Source organism: Lemur catta, chromosome 9, assembly GCF_020740605.2.
Source record: "Lemur catta isolate mLemCat1 chromosome 9, mLemCat1.pri, whole genome shotgun sequence".
Classification (NCBI taxonomy): Eukaryota; Metazoa; Chordata; class Mammalia; order Primates; family Lemuridae; genus Lemur; species Lemur catta.
The window spans coordinates 14,529,899-14,547,916 of NC_059136.1; the positions used below are offsets into that span (position 1 = coordinate 14,529,899).

The 18,018-nt window shown below is 47.3% G+C and overlaps 1 protein-coding gene across 2 annotated transcripts in view; it reads right to left on the reverse strand.

Annotated features, from left to right (window-relative positions):
• The window catches only part of LOC123644507 (protein FAM169B-like), a 74,221-nt gene extending 57,032 nt beyond the window's left edge, over nucleotides 1–17,189 (reverse strand). Inside the window, exon 1 of one of the 2 annotated variants that reach the window (XM_045560636.1) lies at nucleotides 17,090–17,189. In XM_045560636.1, coding sequence (XP_045416592.1) covers nucleotides 17,090–17,120 — 31 coding nt within the window. In that variant the 5' untranslated portion in view covers nucleotides 17,121–17,189. Of the gene's footprint in view, nucleotides 1–1,111; nucleotides 3,343–17,089 lie in introns of those variants that run through there. The other variant, XM_045560634.1, reaches the window with a different exon arrangement.
• Between the last annotated feature and the right edge of the window lie 829 nt (nucleotides 17,190–18,018).

The window sequence follows — 18,018 nt, forward strand, 5'->3', positions numbered from 1 at the left end:
CAAGCCTACATTCGCCGTGCAGGTTCATAAGGCTGTGCCGATTCTGCCCCTTTCATCGGGCTACTCTTTTGAAAGAGACCGTAAGTGCCCTGGTTAATATGAATTGCAAACTGCATGTCCACACGTAGATACACTATTGTGCATGTCCATTTGCAAGTTCTCGGACTCTCCCTCAGCATCTCTTTCCTATCACCACACTTTTGGAGGAAAATTATATCCTTGAATAATCTTACACATTGATAACATCTCATTTCAGCTTAGAAGTGGCACTCGGTTTTCCCCTCTGCGGTGACCAAAGCTGCTGGCTGACATCTGGCTGGCATGTCTCCAAGCGAGAAGGGGGCTCTACCTCTGTTCTGTGGACCCCACCTCTGCCTCTAACTCACCTCTGAGCCTCCTTTAAGGGAACTGTCTGCTCCTCTTCCCCCTCGTCCTCATGCACCTTCACCTCTCCCTCCTCAAGAAAGACACCTGCACATAAACACTCACTTTCAGCCCCCCTGGGACATCCCCTGCCCACCCTTCTCTCGGAAGCGCTGTCCCTCCTGCCAGCTACTTTTCAGGAAACAAGCCACACGTAGCAGCAAAAAGTTTCAAGTCTTCTGTCCACCAAGTCTGCCCAGGATGAATTTCACTGCTCGATTAGCTCCTGGGGGGCAGGCTCCTAGCTCTGGGGGATGTCTTTGCAGAAGCCCCTCCCCTTCTCCCTCACGCCCATGGTGAAAATGTCACGGGCACACACACTGCTAAAGAGCTGAGTAAAGACATTCTTCCACCATTCCATTTTTTAAAGTATTTGAGTGCAATTCATACACACAAAAAAACTGCTATCACAAATGCACTGATACAAATATTTCAAATAAAAGACATGAAGAAGTGACAGGCCATTTAGTGTGCCCAGTCAATGATGAACTGTGGGATGTGTCTAAAAGAGGCTGTGCACCTCTACATAGCCAAGATGTTCTGCTGCAGAAGGCGCACATTTGGGGGGGCGGGGATGAGTATGTGTCCTCTCCACACATGCGCACTCACTCGAAGAAGCCCACACTCCTCACCAGCCAAGAAGCCCCCAGCCCCCAGCCTGAACCTACAGGCCTTCCCCCCTTCTCACCGTGCCTACAGGGGTGGGCAGGAGCCCAGTGGATCCAAGGTGGCATCCTAGCTCCTTACTCAGGGACCACTTCAAATGTGCCTCCAAGACCGAATTCAACCTGCACCCCCCCCTTGCTATGGCGCTGACGTTCATCCCTAAGGTAGCTTAGGGCCGAGGCACCTCTTACAGCCTTTGCCCTGCCTTCTCCATCCATCCGCCCTCCACCCGCCACCCAGTAAAATAACAGCAGCCGCGGACGTTCCGTGGGCTTCAGATGTCAACAGGATGCGAGTGCGCCACACCCTTATCTCACTACGTCCGGCCTCTCGCCTACAGATGAGGAAACTGAGGCCTCAGGAGGAGAATGTGTGGCTACTAAGTGGCAGCACTGCAGCACGAACCCAGGTCGGTCTGATTTCAAAATCTGTGTAAAGCATTCAAATTATGCGAGTGGCCCAATCTGAACAGTCCCCTCTCCCAAGCCTCAAAGGCCAGCTACAATCCCAGGTCCCCTCCGCTCCAGCACCCAAGTGCCTCCACACTCCCTGCTGCTGGCTCCTTCTACCTCTCCCCACTCAGGGCCTGTCTCAAACGCAGCCAGCACCCTGGGAGCCCTCCTTGAGCCCCAAAAGGCAGGAGCAAGGACTCTGGAGGCCACTGAGTCCTGTGTTTGAATCCCAGCTTGGCCTGGTACAGGAATGACCAGGTGCTTGCCGGCTGTTCTGTCCTGCAGGGCCCCGAAACTCACAGCTCAACTGTCTCCCAGAGCAGTCACCCCTCACCCCCGCTCGACAACAGTGAGAGGCGCTGGGGCATGTTGAGTGCCACACAGCTTCCCTCCTGTCCCCAGCCCACCACAAAGACCCCCTCCTGTGCCTTTCCCACACTTAGTAAATTTGGGTTGTTCAACTGAGCTCTCTGTTGAAACTGCTACCCCTTTCATCTAGGTGGGCAAGTGGCTTCCCACAGGTAGGAAAAAAGATTTGGTAAATGTTCAAACAAATTAAGAAAAACAAACTGGAGAGAGCCCCGCTGCCACCCTGGGGCCCCGACGCATGCCGCACGCTCCTCCCACGGAAACCAACTCCAAGAGCCACCTTCCTCGACACACCCCCAGCAACACCAGCTACGGGGCACATGGAGGTCCAACGGCAATTTTTACTCTCCGCTGCTGGCCCTGTGTTTTGGGAAAGATGTTTGTCAGATCTGGACCGTCGGTCCACTGCAGTGAGGTGGCATGGTTCACAGAAGAGCCCCCTGGAGAGGTGACCTAGGCCCCTTGCGAATTCCCTTCCTGCCGGGGGGAGTGGGAGGACGCTGTGGTCATCTGAGTTTGCAGGGAGGGGGCATCTAGCCCAAGGCCACCAGGCCAGAGGCCTGGCTGCTGTGGGGGTCCAGGGAGGCTCCTGCCTCGTCCCTGAGGCTGCCAAGGGTTGCCTGGCACTGTTTCTGGTTGCATGTGGTCAGGAGAAACGCAATGAATGTGTTTTGCTCCTTCCACACCATAAAATCATTTCCCCTGCAGGTAATGCTGCTACGGCTGTCAGACCCCTTCAGAGAACTCAGTGGGCTGTGTCCCAGGACACCCGCTGCCCCAGGGCACTAGTGCCTGGCCACCCCAAGGGGCCACGGGGGCGGGTGGGTCCCTGGGGGTCTTCTCAGCACCCAAGCCGAGAATTAGCAGACTCAGCCAGGCCCGATGCTCCTGAGAGTGGGGGTTATGTCATGCCCATCGCTGGGGACCAGGGTCTTGGGGCCACATTAACTAATCCTGCTGGACCACAGCAAAGCACAGCAGATCCTAACGCACACAAAATAATGTGGCATCCACGCTTGGCTCCTAAAAGATCTGAAGCAGGGCACAGACTCCTGTACCTCAGGAATAGAGCCACCAGGCAAGCACCAGGGCGGCCCCACAACCCAGGCTGGGGCACAGGGCACTGCGACTCCCCAGCATTTGCGATTTGAATTAGTTCTTTCTCTTGCCTCTGAGGGAAATTTCCTGAGTGGAAAAGCTGGGCAGCTTCCCTCTTATGCAGAAAATATTTGGGTTAGCTTTCTGGAAAATGGAGGGGGGAGGCATGAAAATACCAGTTGCTTAAGGTAGGAGAGGGGAGGGGCAGCAGGAAGACATAACCCCTCACCAACCCAAAAAGAAGGAAGGCCCCTCCTCAATCCGAAGAGGAAGACACCCCTCTCACAACCCAGAAAGCGTGTACACACACACACACACACACACACACACACACACACACACACACGCCCCGCCCCAAGAGGAAGGAAGCCCCTTTTTCCGCCCAGAGCCCCACGCCCCCGCAAAACCACAAGGCCAAGGCCGGGCCTTGGGAAGTAAACAAGTCTGGGGCGTTTCATGCAGCGCTGGAGGCCCAGCCGGGCGGCCACACTCGCTCCTGATGGGAGACGGGCTGGGCACCCGCTCCCAGATGTGAAACGCTAACAGGCTTTAATGGCTTGAACTGAACAGGAAATATTTTCCCAAAGCCAAAAGAATGTAATCTTTTCAGTACAATGTAAAATGCTTTTATGAAAAAGGCACAGAGTTGAAACGATAATTCACTGCAGACTGTAAAGAAATTGAAGTCTCCCAGCAAACCCCGAAGTTGAGAATTCCCTTTAAGCATATGGTGGCATAGTCCTACCTTAAAAACAAAAATAAAGGGACATCTTTGAAAGGTGGTCTAATAACCTGAGAGAGGAAACTAAACTATCAAACAGAAAGTAAGAGAAATAAACTCACAACACAACTTCCCTCTGTTTAATTAAAACACATGTGGCCTAACTTGTTATCTCCGAGTTTTCTCAGCCTTGTGAAAGTTCCTGGGCAGACAGGAGTGCGAGATTCCCCTGCTTCCTCAAGAAGAGACAATACCAGGTGCCTCCCGCTATCAAGACAGAAGAAACTAATTTCTGCTATCAATCTGCGGCATGAGAAACAGAAAAAGCCAATATAGCAGCTTCACAGCCACTTTTGTTATTGGTCTCCTGAAACAGAGCAGGGGAAAAAAGCCATTTCTACCCTTTAAAAGTGCCAAACAACTTTCCTCAAAGCCCCACATTTCTTTCCTCCCTCTGTGAGTTGTGTCCCATCAGCCACCATCATTCATGTTCAAGGCCCTTCCCAGCACTTTCCAATCCTTCCTATGTAAACAGCAATGTCAATTAATGAAGACCTTGAAAGGGATCAATGCTTTGCACTTAATCACTGATGCAGTATCACTTGCAGAATATTCTCTTCAAAGATTACTTTACCATAAAGATTAGGAAAATCCTTTCATTTTTAACAAAGTGTAATTTTTCTCATATGGAACTATTTTTATGAGAAACATTAACAAAGATATTTTAAATTTTACTAGCCCTGCTCTTAGGAACTTGGACTTTACTGAAAGCCATTATCTGGCAGTAACTCCAGGCTATGAGGTCATTGGAAAAGCTGGCTGTAATCACTTGATGTTTTTTAGTAATATGGGTTGTCATTCTTCAATTACAGTAAGAACAATTCTTACTCAGGATAATGTGGAAAAAAAAATTAAGGTTACAAAATTATAAAGTAGGATTCAACTCTTGTTTTTAAAAAATGGTTAAGAGTAGATAAAGCTTATACAGAATCTTTTTTATTTTTGTTTTTATTTTTCACATTCATAGTCTGTTTTTTTTCTTCACGTATCAATTTTCTTCTAAAAGGAGCTTATCATAAAAGGAATCCTTATTAGAGAAGAAATCCGCCAACTGGTGCTAAATGATGAATTCTCGGCTCTGCAGAGAACATGAAGACTAGTTTCTAACCAGAGAACAGAAGGTACCAGAGAAGACGGAAGCATGGGGCAAGAAGTCTCTGTAGGGGTCGAACCCAGGTGTTCCGCACGCCCGCGTCAGTGGGGCAGTACCTAAAGGGAAGAGAGTTCCAAATGCCACCCTAACTGCTCAGAATTCAGAACCAGAAATTCATCAGGGACCTGATTTCTAATGAGGCATGTGCTTCACTGCACAGCCCAGTCCTCAGAGCTGTGCGTCCTTACGCTGCACGCTTTAAGAAAACTCAGTATTCACAAACACAAACTTCATCCTCAGCCTCCAAAGCATTCACCACAGGATTCTTTAAAACTAAGAGCTACTTTTAATGGAAATTATGATTAATTAAAAAAAAAAAGAGGGCTGTTGCATTCAGTAAGGACTACGCACGGCTGCATGAAGCAGTGCCTGGCATTTAGTTCATATCAAAGAATCTGAGGTTTGTGCACACATCGCTACAACTTTCCTCATGGCACGCTGGCGTTTTCCCAAGTGCATTCTGCGGAATGCTAGCTCCACAAGATATGTTTGTGATAGGCTCAAGAAAGGGGGTTTATGATGCCAAAAGTTTAAAAAACGGTGGCATGCTGCACCTATCCGAAATCAACGGTTTTTATTAATAGAAATCCTGCAGCAACAGAATTTGCTTAGCTCAGCATTTATTTCCCGAATGTATTTCACGAGGGACCCCGTGTCCCCAAACACTAACTGACAGATGACAAAACACACCTTGGAGAAGGGTGCCTTGAAATAATATCAGGGTGGAAGGCCATATCACTACAAGACAGATAGCAAATAGGCAAGTGCCGGGAGCTCAAGGTCAGCACATGAGAACCCACCGCCAAGAAAGCCAGCCAAGGTGTCAACAGACCAACCTTCTACATACAGGAGCAGAGAACAGAAGGGAAGGCAAATAAACACTTGGGTATTTTTGTTGTTTTTGAAGAGCATCTGATTGCCAAAATATTCTTAGCAAAGAATCTTAAAAAAAAAAAAAAGTTGGAAGACAGAATGTAAAATATGTTAGAATTTTTTGAGCAGATGAGCAAAATTGTCAGGGAATGAGGAGGCGCTGCGGAAGGTCTGCAGGTGGTGGCAGTGAAGGTTTTATTACCCGGTAATTGACAGGCAGCCTGTTGCTCTGTTATCACATATTTAGTATTGGCCAACTTGCAACTTGTCATTGCCTTGGCTGAGAATAAAACACTTGCCCTAAATCTAAGATGGTAAAATATGCAGATGACTTTCTGTGCCACCCACACAAAAGTTTATGTAATCCTAATTGCTTTTAATATGAGGGTCTTATAATCTGAGCATTGGTGCCTCTTACTTTTAGGCACCTTTACAAGGATAAAACTATTATTTCCCCCTGAATCATTCTAAAGGATATGAGGTAGGACTAAAACACACTGTTCCTTTTGCATTCAAAGGGGTGTCACATTAGGGGACAAATGTGTCTCCACATATGAGGGAGACAGGAGGAAATAATATCTCAAATATCTGCTTCCTTACCAATGATAGCCAAAGAGAGGTCCTCACCTTGACACAACTGCAGGAAGCTGAGGCTTTCCTCACTCCTGACCGCGAGCCACCCTGTCCCATGTGGTCACCATTAAGGTTCCCTATTTGTCTAACCTTTACCAGGAGGGAACGGGGATTTGGCACATGCACAGGACAACACGGAAAGCCCAACTCTTTGTATCCTGAATTTAACTGCCCAAGAACTTGTAAAAATACCAAGCCCCAGTGTCAGTAATACCACAACAACACGTGGTGGCCCTGAAGCTGGTGGGAAAATGCCATGGTAGAGCAGTTGTCCAGCATGGACCCAGAGCCTTGAACCACACAGCACACGAGAAGAAAAATAACCCCTCGTTGCTGTAATGCATTTACCCATTAGGCAAAGAATAACATTTCTCAGAACTTACCCCAAAATTGTGGCTGTTAATGGACTTTATAAACTTTCATCCAAAAATCACATCCCTGTATGTTCATTTATTACATTTCAAACAATAAAACGTCTGAAGAGGAAAAAATAATGGGTTTCTATCTGGCAGGCCTGGCGCTGTGCAGAGCAATGAAGGGAGTTGAAAACACCTTGGTCCTTGTCTACACAACCTGGTTCTGGATTAAGCTGGTTTAAGTACTCACACTATTTAAGCACTTAGACTCATCCCCCAGATCTGCTGCAATCAAATAATGAATGGAGTTAAATAGGTTTATCTTAAAGCTAGATGATGATTTACTTAAATGCAGATGATGAATTACTTACAGAAAAATTACAAATAATTGGAAATGTATTGAGATAACTACATTTTTACAAGGGCACTGGACTCATTTGTATAAAACTGAAAAGTCAATGAAGAAGTACAGGCAGAATACTTATATTTGCATCAGGGTTGATACCAACTCAGTTTTAAATTGAAGAAATAATAAAGAAATGTAATATTGTGCCTTCTGCAGATAAACAATAGTTCTAAAGTACTCAATGGGAGAAAAAGTACAGTACTACAAAAAATAGTAATATGTTCTCAGATTAAAATGTACTGTTTTAAACCTCACATTTGCATAGAGTTTTCCAGTTTACAAAGGGCTTTCACATATCCTGGCCTGTTACATCGGCCCTATGAAGGCAGTATAACACCAAGCACTAACCCCATTCTTCAGATGCGGAAACAGAGGTTAAAAACAGAAAGTTAATTAGTAATGGGACTGGGACTCAAACCCAGACCTTGAGATTTCCAGCAGAGTCTTTACTGACTCACCTACTTACTAATTTCTACTGTGCCAACCACACACTGCAAATGGCAGCTAGAGCTCCACACAGCACTGGTGAAAATACCACTGAACTTGTACACCCATGTTCACAGCAGCATTATGCACACGAGCCCCAAGATAGAAGCAACCCAAGTGTCCATACTGCATGATTCCACTTACAATGCAGTACCTCTAACAGGCAAATTCACAGAGGCAGGAAGTAGAATAGGGGTTATCAGGGGCTCGGGGGAAGGAAGAGTGTTTTTAATGAATGCAGAGCCTTGTTTAATGAATGCAGAGTTTCTGTTTGGGATGATGAAGAAGTCCTGGAAATGGATGATAGGGAAGGTTGCACAACAATGTGAATGTACTTAATGCCACTGAACGATACACTTTAAATGGTTAAACAGTAAATTTTATGTTATGTATATTTTAACACAATATATAAAATTAGAAAAACACTGAAAATCTGGTCCCTGCCTTCAAGAGTTTTGTTTTATATGGAAAACATGATACATACCTATAATTATTTTATTAAATAGATTGTTTTTACTGTAGTAAAATACACATAACAAAGTTTACCATTTTAACCATTTTTAAGTATATAGTTTTGTGGCATTGAGTATATTCACATTGTTGTGCAATCATCACACCATCCATCTCTAGAACTTTTTCATCTCACCCACTAAAATTCTGTATTCCCCATTCCAGACACTAACCACCCCCACCCCAAGCCCCTGGCAACGACCGTGCTACTTTCTGACTCTGTCAATTTTATTATTCTAAGTACTTCATATAAGTGTAATCAGTCTTTTTGCATATATCAAAATTTTCTTTCTTTTTAAGGCTGAGTAATACTACATTATATGTATGTGCCACGTTTTACTTGTCCACTCACCCCTCCAAAGACATCCAGGATGTTTCCACCTCTTGGTTATTGTGAACGATGCTGCTATGAACATGGGTGTACACATCTGTTCAAATCCCTGCTTTCAATTCTTTTGGGTACATGTCCATAAGCAGGATTGCTAGATCATATAGTAATTCTACGTTTAATTTTTGAGGAACCACCATATCATTTTCCACAGCAACTACACCTGTAAAATTCGCATCAGCAATGCACAAGGATTCCAATTTCCCCACATCCTCAGCAATACTTGTTATTTTCTGTTTTTTGGCTGTTGTGGTTTCATCATAGCCACCCTAATGGGCGTTGGTGGTATCGCTGTGGTTTTGATTTGCATTTCTCTCACAACTAGTGATGTTAGCATCTTTTCATGTCCTTATTGGCCATGTGTACATCTTCTTTGGAGAAATGTCTATGCAAGTTCTTTGCCTATATAGTCGTAATTTTTAACATCAACTTTGAAAAACTTGCAAGTAGAAAGATAGACATTTATGCAGAAGGGGATAAATGGCAAGGCTGGTGTGTGTGTTTACTGCTTCCTCTAGAACACGCTGCACTAGGAAACAGAATCAGAAGCCACACAGAGAACAGGCAAGCAGTGGTAACCCCTGGGACGAGTGATGGCAGTGAAGATGGCGACAGAGAGGGACATGGCAGACTTGAGCCAGGTTTTGGCAATGGACATGGCAGAACTTGCTGCTAACTAGATATGCAGGGTGAGGGCCCTGGCTGACCATCTACTTTAACCCCTCCCCTCCATAGAAGTCAACAGAATTCAACTGGCAGCTTTCCAATTGTGACAGCCTTAGACTGTTTCTAATGTTAGTTTATAAATCTGTTAAGATCCTAGCCTTCCCAAAGGATTAAACTGATGAACATTCCAACAGAAAAGTAAGATGTACATTACTCCAAAACACTAACTATTATTTTTAAGGTATTAAAAACTGAGTGAGTATTAAAAGACAGATGAAACACCCACAAAAGGATGGCTTTTATATGCTAGACCAAGGCCTAGGGAAACCCAGAGAACAATCCTATGACTTTCCTCAACATTAGGCCACACAGGTGTGTGGGCTTGAGGTCAAGTGTATAAGCTTTGAGGTCATTCAGACCTGATTTCAAAAATCTCTGGACATAGGATGAAACAAACTGCCATGAAAGAGTCAGCACAAAATGCAGAATCAGACCCACAAAGACTGCAGATATTGAAATTATTCAGTATAGAGGATAATGATAGTAAATATGTTTAAAGAAATTTAAATAAAGAACTTAAAGGGCCAAGATTTTTCAATTTGCCTAATAAGATTCTAGGGGGAAAGAATGTAGAACTTCTAGAAATGAATGTTTTAAATAGCTGATGAACTGGAAAATATATCTGAAGAATCATCCAGAAAGACACAGAGATGGAAAACTTGAAGGCAAATTAAGAAAGATGGAAAACAATGATGAGGTCCAGTAAAAATCTAATTGAAGCTCCAGAGAGAGAAAACAGAATAAGGAAGAGTCAAGATTTGAAGAAATAATGCTTGAAATTTTTCCACAGTTAATAAAAAACACCTACCCTCAGACTCTGGAATCCCTAAAGCAGGAAAAATAAAAGAAAAATCCCACCTAAACACACTGTAGTCAAATTGCAAAACAACAAACACAAAAAGATGACTATAAAAGGAGCCAGAAGAAAAGGACAGAAGTTCCAAAAGAATGGCACTTAGATTGACAGCTGCCTTCTCAACAGCAAGTATGGAAGCCAGGAAACAATGGAATTTTTAAACTGCTAAAGAAAAATAACTTTCATCCTCCATCTAGCAAACTTTCAAGAATGAAGCAAAGTAAAGAAATATTTAGAAAAACAACACCCATGGGAGTTTGTTACCAGCAGATCACCCCTAAAGTTGTTTCTAAAGGATACCCACACATCAGGGGAAAGGAAAATGACCCCACGAAGAAAAGGTGATAATCAAGAAGGAATGGGAGCAAAAACAAATAAATAAATACATGGATAAAATCTAAGCCAATGCTGAGTGTACAAAACAAAAACATCTGATTTGAGGAGCTAAAAAAAAAACATCATGATAGAATTAAGGTGCTGCCTAACAATAGCACATAAATAAGGAAGGGAGTAATTGGAGTGTAGACATTCTAAAGCCCTTATATTATTCTGGAGAAAGGTTTTTAAATTATTAATTATAGAATAAATTAGAGTTTGACATGCATATTAAGACTGCTAAGTTAACCCCTAAAAGAATAGAAATATGGATATTAAATTTCAAAATAGGAGAGAGAAAAAATAGAATTGGGGCAAGGGTAGAGGGGATCTCGATTAATTTAAAAGAAGACAAGAAATTAAAAGAAGATAATCTAAGAATAATCATGTCTAATTGTTATAATTAAAAGCAGATATTTAGTAATAAATAATTAGATTTTTCTTTCGCAGAAGGGCAGATTTTGTGTTTTTACCCCAAGTATTTAAAAATATTTTAATAATACTTTTATTTAATATTCACGTATGATGAAAAAACAGAAATAAAGCAATGGCTTTTCCGCAAATAGCTTAAAAAACTTTTTTTTAATATATTCTTGTAGCCCAAATGTGGGCAGCACACATGCATTGCACAAATCACTTGTTAGAAAACATAAAAGTCAAAAAAAACAACCAACTGTAATTCATTGAACATTACACAGCTCTAGCAATACACGTACACACCAAAAATAATCTAAGTACCAGTAGAATAGCGTACAACTGGGCGAGGGGCAGCGTTGAGAGGAGGAGTTCAACAAAATGCAGACGTCTCCACAAAATCAACTTCTCATGCACTTGCCACCGAATGAAATTATTCAGGGACTTTGATTAGAGTTTATTTCAGCAAAACACGATGAGGAAATGAACCCGGCTTTTTCTCTCTTAATGGAATTTTCGAGTCGTGGTTAGAGACTTGGTTTCCAAGAAAAACACATTTATCTTAATTTCTGCAAGTTGAGGAAACCAAGCGGTCTAGGAGAGTTTGGGCCACAGGATCCTTCCCCCACCCCAACACCCTCACAGCCCCCAGGGAACTCCCCTTGTGCCCTGGCAAGAGCTCAGCCCAAGCTTCCCCAGGCCTCAGCCTCAGGGCAATTCCTGAAGCCTGTGTGGCTGCCTGCTTTGGAGGAGCAAAGCAGCGAAAGGTTTCTTGACATTGGCATTGATAATAAGCAGGTTCCTCTTAGGAGGGAAATGAAGCCACTGCCTTGGGATATGGAATGTAAAAGGTTTGAAGTGAGAGGCCCTCTGACGAACAGGACAGCAAAGAAAGACTGGGAGAAGAACAGTAGGGCTGGGGGCCATGCCTGGATTTCACCAGATAGTGGCCTTTGGATCCATACAGGCTTCATGACCCACCCCCGCCCAAGCTTGATGACCACAGGCCTTGGAAAAGCAAACCCACAACTGAGGATGGGCAGGATAAAAGGCATGACATTTCTAAACCACGGCTGTAGCATCCTGATAAGCCTTAATCCAAGGGCCCAGACCTTCAGGTGCTACTGACAGTCACTGAACTGCAACTGCTCCTCCTGTCCCCCGGAAACTCTGACTTTAAATGTCACGTGACCCCTGGGGCATCTGACCAAGTGCTTGAATTTTGCCCTGAAGTTTCTCTCTAAACCACAAAACACTGCCATTCTCTGCAATCCTGTTTGGAACTTCCCAGGACTGAGCTGCAAAGCAGAATATCAGAGGAGCCAGGAGCCAGCCAGCCGATGCCAGAAACCCAGCAAAGGCCAGTCAGCTAGTCACCACAATGGGTTTCAACACCTCAGCGCCCACTGCCCTCCCATCACCTGACCACCCAGTCACTCACTCTGTCCCGCCAGAATATGGCAGGACCCTTGTGGTCAAGGTCAGGACACCAGGATCTCCAGGTCAGCCTCATGTCATGGAGATCCCCATTTAGCACAAATGTAATATATCCCTTGATGTCTAGAAATGGGGTGAACAAGAACCATCTATAGTGTAGCTACTACTATATGGCAAGGAATTCAACACAAGAGGGGTACAGACACGCAGGCCATTAGGGGGACCCGCTCTGGACCCAGCCCTCCCAGGAAGAACAGGACTCTTGGAAAGACATTCCAAGAGACGGCTGCCCAGAGCCCTGGCTGGGGTCACTCTGCCTTTGGGGTGGCAAGCCAGCTCACTGATACACCCAAGCTGCAGAAAATTCCCTCCAGCAATCCCTCCTACCGCCACACAACCAACAAGAGTCTTCAGCAGCACCTAACAAGAAATGCTTCCTCCATTCCACGCTCGTGGAGCTCCTGCTGTGTGCCAGGCACAGGCAGGGCACTGGGCCAGGAAGGTCAGCAAGGACACTGCCCTCAGAGAAAGGACTGTCTGCCTGGGCAGGAAGTAAATGACACCTTTCATGGCCAAGCAGATTTTCAGGAACCATCTCACCCTTTCCCTTCCCACCTCCACCCCTGCCCCATGAAGAAATGGAGGCAGTTCAGGGAGTGAGGTGAGTCTGGACATCCAGCCTAGCCACCACCCACTGTCCCCAGGCAGCCTCTGCTGAGTCCACCTTCCCCTATGGAACACTTACTCACCATGGCCTAGAGAAGATCCAAAGTGGCTGATGAATATTTCATATTTTTAAAGTTTTATGTTAATATGGGACCATCTCTGAAGAAGGAAGCCCTTTAAAAACTAACTCATGAATTATTTCCCTCCTGAGCGTCCACTTTTTCGGGGCGGGTGGGGGCACTGTGAACCTCAGCCTCACGACAGAATCCTTTCCCTGGGGAGTCAGTCCACCACCAGCCCCCATTTGAATCCCAACACTGCCACTTACTAGCCAGGTGACGTTAGGCAAGTTACTTCCTCTCTAGGCCTCAGCTTCCTCACCAGTGAAATGGGCATGATAACAGCGCAGCAATCCCCTCTTACCCAGTTTCACTTTCCTCGCTTTGCAGTTCTGTGCGGTCAACCGCAGTCTGAGAATATTAAACAGAACGCTCCAGAAATGACCAATTCATAAGTTTTTAATTGCGTGCCTTTCCAAGTAGGGTGATGAAATCTTGCACCATCCCACTCCTGCTAAGAGCTTCTATCCATGAAATAGCGAAGAAAGAAAAAGAAATGCACGCACAGTATGGGCAGGGCGCAGGACTACTGCAGGTTTCAGGCGGCCACTGGAAATCTTGGAACGTATTCCCGCAGTTAAGGGGGGACTAGTGCATCCACATTTAATATTCATGGTTAAGATCGGTTAAGGTAATGCTTGGAAAGGGCTTAGCAAGATACCTGGCATATAGTTAAGTGCTCCTGAAGGTCAGTTTACTAAACATGAGTTCAAGCCTCCTACACCCAAAAACACAAGGGGAAAGTCACCTTTTCTCACCTTGACCATCTCCTCAAGCTCAGCCTCCCCTCTTTTCTCCTTCCTGCAAACTCTTTAGAAACGGCAGGTACGCCAGCCCCCTCCAGCGTCCCGACCCTCCTCCCAGGCCACTTTAGACCTGCACGTGCCTCAGCTTCCCTCAGCGTCAGGCTCTGCCCGTGGCTTCTTTTCTTTCTCTTTTCCCCTCCTTTGGGGCCATGTCTCAAAACTGGGTCCTCAGCACGTCTCCCTCTCAGAGCCATCTGCCTCTGTCCCCATGTCCTCCTCTCCATTCATGTCCTAAGGGACAGCCTTCCTAGGCTTTCATCTGCTCTGTTTTCCCTCCACTAAGTACCAGAGGTCTCCAGCAGAGCTCAGGCACAGGCACTGGCCTTTCTAGAACTCTCTGCTTGAATTCCTCTTACGCTCTAGAGTTAGTGTTTCTGACCAATTCGCCACATGTCCAACGGGAAGCACGTCCTGAACACTCTGAAAACACTGTCTCAATTGCATCACATTTCACCCTCCTGAGAATCATGTCATGGGCATCTCCACTGTCTCTGTCCCCCTCCCAACCCAAGCTTGGGTCACCCTTGGTTTTCCTGCTGCTTGCTAGCTTTCCTGCCCCTCAGCCCTTTCTGTTTTAGTACCAGTGCAAACTGTCAGAACACCCAACTTTTCAAAATTCAAACACTAATCCAACTTCCTAAATGAAGATCATAAAATATACAATTCTCACAAAGGCTTCAGTTTTGTGTGTAAACAGAAGAGAGGGGTTCGGAACACATGGCCTTTCCCATTAACCACGGGCCCAGTGGTCGGCTCTTATGCGCACAGGGTCTCACCTAATCCTTACAAGCCAGGTCAAGTCTTTATTTTATAAATAAGGGAAGCCCAAGGTAAAGGATGAGGGCAGTAACAGAATAGGGCTGTGTCTGACTTTTTTTCTTTCCACTGTACTCCAAGCTGAAATGACAGCAACAGATGGTCTGGTGGAACCTAAGAAGGTCTTCAGCATCAGGGAAATTAAAAACACATACACTCTCCAAAATAGAGGGAGAGAGAGACACACACAGAGAGAAGAGGAATGTGTGTGTGGCCCTGGGGCACATCCAGAAGACTTGAATTATTGGGGACACCCCCAAAGCCCCTTTGGATTGTATCCCACAGCCCCTCCAGGAAACCAGACACACCAATATTGAGAAGCCTCGTGCAGATGTAGAGCATGGCTCCCAGGGGGCTATCCCAGGGCTTTTCCCTGTATTTCAGCACTAGAGCTCAGTGGGGACAGGGATACAGCCTCATCTGAAGGCATCATTCTTAGTTTCATGCTTCCTTGCTAAAGGAAATAGGATTCCCAAGAAGACATGATTTGCTCAAGCCCTTTTTGGAAATGGGCTATCAAAGCGTGGGCAGCAGTTCAGCTATGCACAACTCCAATCCATTAGGATCTAGCACATGTGGAAATGATTAACGTGCAACTGCTGTGTGTCATCTGGGCCATCAGTGACCATCAAAGCTGCAGCAAACGTTGAAATAAATACAGGAAAATCCTTAAACTGTTTTAAGCCAACTATACTTTTCCAGAAGATGAAATTACCACTACTTTTCCCATTAAAATGCAAGGAGACTGGGTAGAATAAGAGATTTCTAAAGCAATAGTTGGGAGGAGCCCTCTGACTCATGGAATCACTCCCAGGAGGTGGGGACGCGGGGAACTTCTGTGACTGTTTCTGTGGAATACCGCTGTGCCCTGAGCCCCTAGGTGGGCAAAATCGCCTCCATTTTGTAGATGAGGAAGATGAGCTTTTTAAAAGTCAGTCACTGGTTTTCCTTGCGTTGTTCTCCAACGTGTAAACTGGAAACAGCAATCCACAGCCATGAAGACTGGCTTTCTAGAAAAAGCCACGAGGAACAAAAATCAAAAAAGAAATAATATCTCCCTCTCCAAAACAAAAGAACCCTTTCTCAATCTTAGACCAACTGAAACGTTCACGAGGAATGTGACTAATCTGTACAACTGGCTAAGAGCTACCTCCTCTCCTTCACTCACCTAAAATCAGGAGGAAATAAAAACCTCAAAGTCACAGCTTTTAAATGCAGGTCATAAAAGCAAGTAATCCTCCGCTGCGGCTGCCCTGCGATCAAAGGCAGCGGAGTCTCGCTTGGTACCTTTTACTTTTCCCTTACAGAGCTGCGTGGCGGGGCAAGCGGCCGGTCTGCGGTGCAACTGCTTGTGGGGAGGGCCGCCACCTTCGGCCCCGGCGCCCCCACTCCCACCCCGGGCCCCCAGGAAGAAGGGAAGGGTGCGGGAGGGAAAGCGGCACTCTCTCAGCATCCAACGCCCCTGCGCCCGCTCCCACCCGAACACGCCTTCCTCTTCGGGCTGGCAGAAAGCCCTGTGGCGTTTTATTCCACGTGCCTTCAGATTCAGAAGTTGCACCCGCCTTCCCTGGTTCTCCCGAAAGACGCCGGGCATAGCACCACCTGGGCTCGGGGGCCGCGCTCCAGGATCGGAACTGGCCCGCAGCCCGGGCCCCCGCTCCCCTCCCCGGCCATGCCCCGCAGGTCGCCCAACGGCTGCGCGGGGCCGGGGGCAGAAGCGGTGCCCGCCGTACCCCGAGCTGCGGCACTGACTTCCCCCCCACTGTGTGTTTCCCATTTCACAGGCAGGGCCGCCGAGGTTCTGGGAAAGCAGGGGGCTCGCCCACGCTCCCGACCCTGGGGAGCAAGCCCAGGTCAACAGTCCGGGCGCCGCTGGCCCCGGAGACGGCGGGCCGGAGCCGTGAGCAAGGCCAGGTGCCGGGTCCCGGCCGCGCGTGCAGTTCACGGCCGGCAGCTCCTCCTCGCTCCCCGGATCATTTTCTCCCCTCTCCGGTTTCCCCGGGACTTAAACGGTCCTGGGGATGAGCGCGGGACCCCCGCCCGCCCGCCGCGGCGCTCCGTCCGGGGCCGCGGCAGGTGCGCAGCTCCAGGCACCCCGGCGCCAACTCGGGGCAAAGTTTCGCTGGCCGACGCGCGCCGTTTACCGGCTGCCCTGCGGCGCCGCGGCCGCGCGCTTTCGAGCGGGCCAAGCCATTGAAACCCGAGACGCTGGGAGGGGCCGGCGCGGCAGGCGGCGAGAGGCCGGAGGCCCCGGGCCGGGCTGGCGGCTGCCCCCCTTACCTGCAGCTCCGCGGGGGGCCCCCGCCTCCATGCTCTCGCTCGGGCCGCGCTGCGCCCCGTCCCCGGAGCTGTCCCGATCCCCCTCTGGTCCTTCCACCTCGGAGCCTACTCCCCAATAACCTCCCCCGGGGCTGCCCCCGCCCGGCCGCCTCCCTCCCATCCCCCTAGGTTCTACCTATCCCCGTCCCCCCCCCCTCGGGGCAGCCTCCCTCCCCCTCTCCCTCAGCCGGGGCTGCCCCTGTCACCACCTTCCCCCAGGCTGCGCCAGCTCCCAGCCCTCTCCCCTAGGGTGACCGCGGGGCAGTCTTCCCACAGCCAACCCCAGGCTCTCTAAACAGTTTGCAAACACCTTTGGCTCCACCTGCCCGCTTGCTCCGCCACCCTCAGGAATATTTATTATATCCCTTTATTTTGGGGGAGAAGAAACTGTCCACGCCCCGCACGCACCTACACACATCCTCGCCAGTGCCCCTGGGTCCGGACTGGGCACCATCCGACCCCCTCCCACGCCCCTTCTCACTTCCTTCTTTTATTTCTACTTCTATGGAGGAGAATCCCTTGCATTTACCCCGTTTGAAAACTTACACAGTTGAAAAATAGCTCAAAGAAATGAACAGCACCCGTAACACAGGGCATCCAGTAACTTTTTTTACCTATTTCAAAGCCTTTCCAGTTTTTTTTCGTGACAACTGTAATAGCCCACTTTTGCTGATACCTAACACTTTTATTTATTAAATATTCAAGCTGATATTCACTTGAAATAGAAAAATTCAATGGCAGGCCATTTTTTCTCCAGTATTTCTTCTTGGCCTGTTTCAAGGTGTTATCTGTGGGATGTGGGACACAGGAGTGGTTTTATTAATGAAATGCCAACAGGTTAGGAACCCAAGGGCCTCCGCCATTGGTGCCTCTTCTTCCCCCATTGGCAG